The following is a 10,698-nucleotide window of genomic DNA, read 5'->3' as shown; positions in this document are numbered from 1 at the left end:
TTTACAGTTATAGTTAGCATTCTCCTTCCTTAAAACACTAAGGTAATAGTACTCTAAGGTATTATTCTACAGGAAAGTTCTGCCAATATAGCTCAGCTCTCTTCAACTCCCTTCCTTTTTTCTAAAACCTGTAGGTAGAACTTCTCTAAAACTTTTGATCACATCTTTTTACTTTCACTCCTTCATGTGATCTCCTAACACTGTAAGTACTGAGACATTAAGAAATAAAATTCGCTATTACTTTTGCAATTGGAGTCACTCCTCAGAAAGAGCAGGGAAGAGTTATTCAGTCTTAATTTTTTTTTTTTTTTTTTTTTTTGAGATGGAGTCTCGATGTGTCGCCAGGCTGAAGTGCAGTGGCACGATCTCTGCTCACTGCAACTTCCGCCTCCAGGGTTCAAACGATTCTCCTGCCTTAGCCTCCTGGGTAGCTGGGACTACAGGCATGCCACCACACCCACTTAATTTTTGTATTTTTAGTAGAGCCGGAGTTTCATCATGTTGGCCAGGATGGTCTCGATCTCTCCACCTTGTCATCTGCCCGCCTTGGCCTTCCAAAGTGATAAGATTACAAGTGTGAGCCACTATGCCCAGCCCAGTCTTCATTTTTAAATAAACTTTTTATGTGAGAAGGCTTTTACTTAAAAAAAGTGATGATACAGAAAGTTCCTATATACATCATACCCAGTTTCTCTTTTTGTTGACATCATACATTAGGATAGTACATTTGTCACAACGAATGAGCTGGTATGGAAACATTATTATTTCGGTGATGCTTTATTCACATTTCCTTAGATTTTACCAAGTGCCCTTTTCTGTTGCCAGACTCCACCAGGATCCCACGTTACATTTAGCCGTCATGTCTCCTTAGGCTCCTCTTGGCAATAGCAGTTTTCACACTTTCCTTGTTTCAATGATTTAAGGAATACTGGTCCAGTATTTTACAGAATGCCCCATAATTTAGTTTTGGATGATGCTATTCTCAAGATTTGGCAGGTTTTATGAGTGCTGGGGAGAAAACCACAGAGGTCAAGTGCCATTCTCATCACATCACAAGGGCACATACTATCATCATAACTTTTAATTATTGATGTTGACCTTGATCAGCTGGCTGAGGTAGTGTTTGTCCGGTTTTTCCAATGGTACAGTACTCTTCTTTTCCCCTTTTCCAGGCTGTACTCTTTGAAAATAAGTCACTATGCACAGCCCACACTTAAGAGGTGGGTAGTTAACCTCCACCTCCTTGAAGGGGAAATATCTACATTGATTATTAGAAATTCTGCACAGTAAATTTGTTTCTTTCCCTCCACTTATTCATTCATTTATATCAACGTGAATGCATAGATGCTTTATACTTTGTGTTATAATCCATCACTATGTATTTATTTAGTTGCTTAAATTGTTCCAGCTTTGGCTATTGGAGCTCTTTCAGTTGTCTACTATGGTCCTTTGACATACCCCTGCCAACCCCATCATTATGATTTTCATCTTTTTTTTTTTTTTTGATGTTTTCTCAAGGTACCACAAGATGCTTCAGGTTTCTTTTATATATTTCCTGTTTCAGACCCAGATTCAACTTCTTCTAGTTTCTTTTATAGGAGAATGGCATTAGAAACCAAGATCTGAGCTACACTAGGTAAAAGCCACTGTCATTTTTAAATTATTTCTCCTCCCTCTCTCCTACTTAGATGCATTTGCTCTTAAAATAAAGGGTACTATATTCATATTGTTGATCTCAAACTTGGTTCTGAAAAGAAAATTACAGTTTAATTTTGAAATTACTTAATTTTAAAAATCCTATTCTTTTTATTTAAAGACGATATTTATTTTTCTTTTTTGGCATATTTTTTTCTTTTTCTTATTAAAGGAATTAGAAATTTGAAATGAGGTTCCTAAGGAAAGGAAGGGTAAATTACTTCTCTCCAGGCTCAGCTGGGAGGGGCAGCCTAGTAATTCAAATAGAAATGGGAGGTGTATCTAAGTCTAGGAGAAGTTAAATATATACTGTTCTTAACATATGAGGAACTGGCTATAGAAAGGCTGCACAAAGAAAGAAGAAAATGACACACAAATACCATCATGAAACCAAATAACCACTTTGTATTTTTATCAAGTACTGTATATATGAACGAAGCTGGCTTTTGATGCCATGAGTGACTCATAGACTCAGTGTCAAGCATGCATTCTATCCAACATTAAGACTTTAAGTGGTTTTTACAACCACATGTTATGTCCTATAGTAGACCGGGCTTACCAAATTTTCATTCTACTAGCATTGAGACCATCTCCAAAATTATACAAATAAACATTTCAATTAATACATAAATGTATGCCCCCTAGCAATCTGAATAGATGAGGCTACATTAAATGCTAGACAAAAGGGTGATTCCCTTGTACCCAACACACACACACAGAGAACAACAACAACAACGTACTAGATCTTTTGATTGCTCTTCCTTCTCTATACTTCCCCTTTCAATTCCTGGCCACCAATTTCCCTCACCCAACTTAAAAACTGAAAAACACTATAGAGCCTCGAACAGAATCTATAGAACTGCTGATGACAGAATCACAGCCCTAAGGCTACTCAGGAAGACCAAGGCCCACAGAGGGCTTCCCTCCAGCCCTACTGTCCAGGGACATGAGTCTCTACTGATATCAGAAAACAGTTCAGACTTCTGGGTCACTTAACACTGCTAAATTAATACCCAGACAAAAAAAAAATTGTTGGCATCTATTAGCTAGATGCTTTTGGAGCTAATTGAGGCAGTCAGCAATGGGCTGGCTGAAAGCTAGATGTTTTCATTTATCGTGCTTCAATTAGAAAGTGGCTGAAGGCTACTCTTCTCTATGTACCGCTTCGTTTTTTCTAAAGGACATAGGTTGGGATTCAAAGGACATGGTCTTTAGTCAGTACAGACATTATAGACAGCAAACACAAATCAATAGAAAAAAATAACTTTTTTATTTACAAAAAAAAATCCAAATATTGGATGCTGTAAACAAAATTCACAATCTGTTCCCTCTAGCACTGATTCAAACATGTCAGTTTTTTAGTCCATTTTCCATCAACTCCTTCTCTGCCTGTGACGTAGCCTATAGTCAAATATTCCAAAAGAGTGACCCAAGGTGCAGCCTTGCTGCAACAGGACGCCTCAGAGCAGGCAATGATTGTAGAGAGGTTGGAGGGAGAGACAGCCAGCGGGCAGAGCCTCCTCCATTCTGCAAGGCTTTGCAGCAAGTCTCCTTAACTTGACATCTTCCAACTTTGTACTTTACCATTTGCTTTGTTAGAAAGCCATTAGTTTAATAAAATATAACATAGAGATTCTTTCTTAGCACTGAAAAGGCTATGCTAAAAGAAATGTTAAAGATTATATTCAAATAGATGCTATATATGAAATTACTTTTTTTGGCTTTTTGGTTTCATCTAACACACTTCAACTAAAACTTATTTTTGAACTGCTGACAGCTTACAACATAATACGTTTCATTTACAAAATAGTTCACAATATTTATTTAACAAGCACTGCATTGAAAACTTTATGCACAGTGAAGCAACCAACAATAAGCAAACAGAAAGGGGTGGTAAAAACAGTACGTTCACTTTTCATTTCCTTCCGTGGCTTGGATTACAGATATTCTTCCATCCTTGCATTTTTGGAGCTACATTATTAGTCCATCCAATACCAAAGTGAGCAGATACTTGATTCCATTTCTGGAAGGAAAATGTCCATCTTGGTGTAGGAGTTCTTGAGGCAGCTGAATTTACTGCAAATTAAGTAAACTTTTAAAAACGGCACTGTCACAGGCTAAGTGTTCTCTGACATGCCAGACTGGACAGGTTAGAAGAGCCTCGAAAAGATAAAACTTCCTCCTGGTTTAAAGAAACAGCACACTAGGCCAGATAAACACAAAAGCAAACAAATCACAGGCGCTAATAGGGAGTCGAGAGCTGTTCTTTCCTCTGACCTATACACACGGCTTTCTCTCAATAGACATTCAAATTTTTACGCCACACATCGACAAAGAGAGACATATAGTTCACTGTGCATTCAACTACATATGCACAAGACTGTAGTACATACAAAATAGAAATAAATTACGTAAGTCTTAAAGTAAATGCTGGAAGTTGTCTTGAGTACAGCCTGTTCTATATGAATAGGTGCCAGGTGCTGGCACTTCCAACTAAGCTACCAACCCTGAAGTAAGCAAGAAAAGAATATAAATATTTGAGAAAATAAATGAAAAGTGTATTTCAAATAAGGCTCTTCCAAACAAAAACCTGTGTCATAAATTAACAGCAAGTTGTTGTTATGGCAGAGCCAGAGACCTCCAGTCTTTAAAATAGTAGACAACTCATTTGTCAAGAGTTAGGATGAGAAAGCAGATCACAAGCTGCTCCTGTGTTCACAAGTGGTCCCATAGTTTTCTTTTAGAAAACTTCGAAACAACTAAGCAAGTGGAGCTCTGGTTGCTGACAGGTGAGTGCCAGGCTTAATCTGCAAACTGAACAATGTTTCCTGGGAAGTTGCAATTAATTTTTCAAACCCAGGGCTGCAGTGAGGGAGACTGAGCCAAGATGGTAGTAGGAGGAGTTCCTTAGAAAACTGAGTGGCAGTGCAGGAGCTGTTGCAGCTCTGACAAAATTCACAGGTAAGCTGCTACAGCAAAACCATCAGGTTCCATTAAGGCTTCAAAGAAAGATGCACAAAAGGTAGTCCAGACAGATTAACCTGGATTAACCTAGCACTAAGCATCTGAGGATCCCCAGATAAACAAACAAATTATACTGCCAACAGGAGGATACTATTTTCTCCCGTGGTCCCTCTTTTACTGCTGATGAAAATCTTCTGATTGGGTCTTAGAGAAATTATCACAGCAAGCAGTCATCCATTAAGATTGTGGAGATTATGTGGTTGTTTCGCGACATAAAGGGAAGGTTCTTATGTGTTAGTTTTGTTTCATTTTTAACAAATGCATTTTCAGAGACCAGTGTCTAGAGGGACTACTGGCTAGGAGAAAGGGTGGTTTCAGGTTTAGCTGTCATTGAACTGAAATAGTAAGGCCAGTTCATTTCACAAAGGTGTAACTGGTATTTCTGTAAAAAAGAAAATAAAGTTGGATTTGATTTAATGGAAAGTGATTCAAAGTACAGTACTAAATATTTAAATGCAGTGTGACAACCAGATCAAAGATGTTTCATATTGACATGATTTATAAAATGTTATATATAATATATATCTCATATATAAATTTTAAGCAATTGTGCAAATATTCTTTAAAAAGGGTCATTTCACATTACTAAATTCTAGTGGTCCAGAAACGCAGAATGCATTCATTAAAATTCATTTAAATATTAGTAAGTAGTGTTCAGATCACCAGAAATTATTTTTAGCAGTTAGGGATTTAAGTAGCCTATCACTGATCCATGATCCACTAGATTAAACATCATGGAGGCATGCAATTATTTTTTTTTTAAATTAAGGGGTTCAAACTGTCAAAATGGCAGTTCAATATAAAAAGGAGTGCTCTGCCAAACAAATATTCTCCCATTTGTGGAATTCTATGGCTCACCAAAGGAAAAAAAAAAAGAAAAAAGAAAAAAAAACCACAAAAACTGTATAATATCTGCTCTTCCTATGAAATATATTACTTGGTTCCCTCCTTCATTTAATTTTTTTAGATGTGGATTTTAATTCATCATTGCAATATGCCCACGTCTCATGTTATCCTGTTGAAAACATAAAAAAAACACACGGTATTTAAACATTTCCTATTTGAGACATTATTCTAGATCATAGTCAATCTACGATGTGTATATATACATATAAAATGTATATATATACACATACATAATTAACACACACATACACATGTACCAATGATAATATCAGATCAACAATGTTAACTTTATACAAGTATTTGCCAAGAAAAAAATAGGGCATTTTCTCCACCATTCACAAGCTTATATGTTGTTTTATTTTCTTCTTGAGGCAGTCCCTGATAAAATAAAATAATCATTAAACCATAAAATAATTTTGCCATTTCAAATTTTCAGAAGGCAACAGGCACTTTGATGTATATCGGTGTGTAACAAATATAATAACTCTTCATATACTCTATCTCTTCTACTTGGGTATTTTTATCTGTTAAATCTTTGGTCCTTGAGCACACTTTCTTTGCTACAGCTGTTTTTGCTTGCATTTTTACATTTTAAAAATGCGAACTATGCACGCAGCTGGAATTAATGGATTGTGTCATCATAAGTTCTGCTATTTGTTATGAGATCTGCACCAACCTACTACTGTTCATTTGGAGCAAGCCGTTTCTGTTAGCAAAACAAGGTCATTCCACAGAAAGCACTTGCTACAAGCCTTAGACAGTAATCCCAATGTTGGAGTTCCCCCTTTTCCTGTATTGTTACTATTAATATCTGAACTCCTGAACTGATTCACAAGTTGGAATGAGATCTTTTTTCCTCTGTATTTTCCCTTTTATGAATTCCATCTTAAAAGAAACTTTCCACTTTTTTTTTCCTATGGCAAAGCTATGGGAGCAGATACAGCAAACCCATATTGTCATCAAACATTTCTTCTCTTCTTATATCAGGAGAACCTGGTTACTTTTAATGACAGGTCTCTCTTCTTTTGCAGGATAGAATCCAATTGAGTTGGAGAATAAGGGGAGGGCTAGGGAAAAGGATCCTTTCGAGATCATGCTCCCATATTTACTGAAAGAGACATACGCTTTGCCAAACTTAAAACCAGGAGCATATCATCATTGCACAAAACACATCCCTAATAAGGGCTGGATCACTTCCCCCCCCCCCTTTTTTTTTTTCCTCTCTTGTCTGAAATGGCTTCCCCACAGGACATTTTTAAATGATTGTTAATTGCAGGGTAGCCAAGTGGAGTAGGTCTGTTGCTGGCATGTGAATACTGGCTGAACCTGTGCAATGTAGTAATTGCTAAAGTTGGCATCTGCTACATAGGGGGCTGGCTGGTAATAGCAAGTGACATTAGCCACATTAGGAATGACATTTTGGTCAGCTAACACCCGGATAGCCAGCATGGTGATAAGATTTAAAGTCTGTCTTCTTTCATGTCCCATCAGGCACACCGTGCTCTCATTCACCACTCCATGAAGGGTCATGAGATACTCATACTTGCGGTCTTCCAATCCCACAAAGTGGTTCTGCAAATAGGACTCCAGTTTTCTCTGCTGCTCTCCAATGTCTGAGAAGTCGATGAAAAACCTGGAACACATATACCTTTGAAGGGTCTTGATCTCATCAGAGGCGGGCCTAAAGCCCCTCACCAAGAGGTTGCAGTACTTAAGCAGTCCTCCCCCTCGGATTTCCTCTGGGTTCCTGGTGGCAATGATCTTGTTACAAAGGTGATCAAAGGCTTCCTGGAAATCGCCATAGACGCTCTCCCCGATTATTGTGGGGTGAAATGTCTCAGTCATTGGGTTCTCTGAACATTCGTAAAAGAGCAGAAGAGAGTCTAATTTGATTTGAAAAGAATCTACACTGAATTCAAACTGCCTCCGGAGGGAATCCACAAATTTCAGTTCCACATTTTTGCCACTGTTGTTTGACAGGGATATAAGACTCCATCGGTCAGAGTCATTGCACACTTTAACCATTTTCTGCACATAAGCTTCCTACAATTTAAAAGATAAAACAAAATGAGCAAACCTAGAAAACAATAATAAATAAATAAATAAATAAATCCATCCTCCTCACAGCTGAGAATTATTTTGTTCTTTCCCTTTTGTCAAGTTTCAGCCAAACACTACCTACAGGCATAAACGGTCTTCTGAAAATAGAAAAAAAAAATACTTTTAACGAGTAGTTTTACTGTCTGGGAAAGGCACTAGAGGTAATGGTTTGAGGCTTTTGGCAGACGTAGCACAGTAGTAAGAGGTTCTGTTGTCATGTCTGACTTTTAAGTGTTACTTTTTGAAAATGGTCTAATAGGCACAATATTCACACAGTATCCAAACAACATTCAAGACTCAGAAAGGCATTCAGCGGTAGGTTAGTCAGCCTCTCACGCTTATTCCAAGCCACCCAATCCCTCTACGCCCTCAGCAATCAATGTTATCAGTATCTTGTGTGTTCCTCCAGGGGGACTCTGCAGTTACAATCAAATATAAACTAAATTACGACGTTCTGGGAGCCTGCCTCTTCAAACAATTTTAACTAATCATATAAAGCTCGTCTTGAACTAAAGTAGAGGGTGGGTAAGGGATACCACTATACCCTTAACATACGAACCAGCACGGAGAACCACAAGATAGACCTTTAACACAGAGTCAGCTGAGTACTGCTATGAAATCTATTCACCTTTTCCAGTACAATAAAAAAAACTCATTGACTCACTTCTGCTTCAGGCTGCTCTTTTCCCAAGGACTAGATCATAACTCAAAACATTATTTACATCATTTCATTCTGCCGAATATCAGAAACTACTCTGGACAAGACTCCAACAGGGAAAGCCAAGAGTTAAAACATAAGGAAAAGGAAGAGAAGGGAGGGCAGAGGAGGACGCTGGAGAAGAGTTGCAGCGCCGAAGCATCAAGTAAACTGAAACACTCAACACCGTCCACGCACTTAAGCTTACTCACTTAAAAAATCAAAAATCAAAGAAATACACGCGCCCAAACCCGTGATGGCCACAGATTCATGGCATTTAACCGATGCCCCTCTGCCCGCTCCCCGTCGCACCCGGCCCAGCCGGGTCAAGACCCAAGTGCATCTCGGGTAGTTTTTACCTTGAGCGTGAGTGGTGTGATTTTCTCTTTGTTCACCCCTTCGGGTAAGAAGTCCAACAGGCAGTCCAGCACGACGTCCTTCACAGTCTGAAACTCCCCTTCCCCGCGCAGGTCTGCGCAGAAGATGAGGTCCAGGTCCTTGTAGCCCAGGCCGCTGTCCTGGTGCAGGACGTGGCTGGCGGCCGAGCCGTTGAGGCGCACGTCGCGGACGCCGATGCGCTTCTCCGCCAGGCGCCGCCGCACCACCTTCACGATCAGGCTCGGCTGCAGCTCGAGCGTGGGGAAGTTGCCGCGCCCGTGGATCGGAATGGTCTCGCTCAGGATGCCGTCCAGCCGCTGCACTTGCTCCCAGTTCAGTACGTTGCAGTGCGCCGTGGGGCTTTCGCAATAGTCCAAGCAGTGCTCATCGAAGCTGCTGCTGCCGCCGCCGCCGAAGCCGCTACCGCCGAAGTCTGCGCTGCCGAAGTCGTCACCGCCGCCGAAGTCGCCGCCTAGGGGGATGTAGGGGCCGCAGGCCAGCTCGTCCTCGGCCATGGCAAAGTACCCTTCGCCCTCCGCCATGTAGTGCCCACCGAGCGCCACTTGGCCCTGGTCAGTCCTAAAAGGAAGGGGAAAGAAGCCGTAAGGACACTCGGCGGCGGAGGGCAGCGGCCCGCCAGGAAAAGACCGCCCCCTCCACCGATCTCTCCCTGACCCGGGGGCTCCTGGGAGACCCTCCCTCCCCGGGCCCTTATAATCCCCAGCCGCGCACCGCGCCCCGCAGAGCAGCCCCGCACCAAAAGTATCTCTGATGCATCTGGAAAGCGCAAGCGAGAGTCCCGTCTGTGTCACCTGGAGGCGGCCGCCCCTTCTAGGAGCGCAGCGAGCGACAGAAAAACCGCGAGGCGGCAACACTTCCAGGAGCTGCGAGTGCGCTCCGGCAGCGACTAGCGACTTAGTCTTTCCCAGACCCCTGCCGCCTGCGCTCACCACTCCCTCCCCGTGCCCCCTCCCGCGCCGCTGCCGCCCCAGCTGCTGTGGTCCCGAGGGTGGCGGCTCTTGCTGCCGCACACGCTTGTCTCTGGAGCTTTAGCAGTTGTGCGGGGGAGAACGTCTTCAGTACTTTTTTTATACCGGGCTTCTCTGCGCTTCCGGGGCCCCGGAGCTGCACGCTCGCCACACCCTCCTCATCTGCATAGGACACCGCCTCCTGCCCCCCTCCCTTACCCCGCCCGCCAGGCGCGCAGCGGACTTGCCCAGCCGGCCCGTTTGCGGGACGACCTCCTGAGAGCGCGAGTTCCCGGGCTGTCTGTGTAGATACGTGTCTGCGCCTATAACTATGCGTGTATTTATACATACATTTGATTTAAGTACGCCCCCTCCCACGCATCTTTTCCCCCATGAGGATATACTTTAAATGCCTCAGGAGTCATAACTGGTCATCAAAACCAGATCACGACTAAAATCCTGCAACTGCAGAAACTTTCTAAAATTTTCGCGGATACAGCCCGTCGTTAGATCTTCAGGGCTGAGACTGGGAGGTTTCTCACGGAGGTTCCTCACTTTTAAACCTTGGTGTCTAGCTAGACCATTTACTCCACTGACAAACCCAGTCCAAGCGTGGACTCGTGAGTCCACTCGTGCACGCAAATCAGTCACGGCGGCGCGGGTGGGAAGGGCTTGTTGATAACCGGGTTTCGATTTTCGAAACCTCGGCAGGCGCGCCAGGGAGCTCCTGGCGAGCAAGAAAAGGCGCGGGTGCGACACCACAGGCCGCGGGCGTGCGCGGCTCCTGAGCCGGAGTGGCTCCCAGGAGGCCGGGTGCGTCACGGAGCCGACGCGGGCGAGCAGCCAATCGCAGAGGACGGGGCGGGCCGAGTGTGGCGCAGAGAGCGCGCCCGGGTAGTGCGCCCGGCCCCAGAGTCGGGGGAAAGGCCG

The 10,698-nt window shown here is 42.6% G+C and overlaps 1 protein-coding gene across 2 annotated transcripts; it reads right to left on the bottom strand.

Moving 5' to 3' along the window:
- Positions 1 to 2,072: 2,072 nt before the first annotated feature.
- Positions 2,073 to 10,081, bottom strand: TENT5A (terminal nucleotidyltransferase 5A). 2 transcript variants are annotated; one of them, XM_032275432.1, is made up of 3 exons: positions 9,558 to 10,081; positions 8,782 to 9,379; positions 2,073 to 7,668 (listed from the first exon to the last, which is right to left on the bottom strand). In XM_032275432.1, exons 1-3 carry the CDS (start codon positions 9,575 to 9,577, stop codon positions 6,892 to 6,894), a joined length of 1,395 nt encoding a protein of 464 aa, XP_032131323.1. In that variant the 5' UTR covers positions 9,578 to 10,081; the 3' UTR covers positions 2,073 to 6,891. The 2 variants fall into 2 exon arrangements, with proteins under 2 accessions (XP_032131323.1, XP_032131324.1); XM_032275433.1 differs by having other exon boundaries at positions 9,613 to 9,928.
- Between the last annotated feature and the right edge of the window lie 617 nt (positions 10,082 to 10,698).

This window comes from Sapajus apella, unplaced genomic scaffold (assembly GCF_009761245.1).
Source record: "Sapajus apella isolate SASKATOON/1434 unplaced genomic scaffold, GSC_monkey_1.0 scaffold6, whole genome shotgun sequence".
Classification (NCBI taxonomy): Eukaryota; Metazoa; Chordata; class Mammalia; order Primates; family Cebidae; genus Sapajus; species Sapajus apella.
The sequence above is the reverse complement of the archived record's forward strand: the minus strand, read 5'-3'. Positions and strand labels throughout refer to the sequence as shown.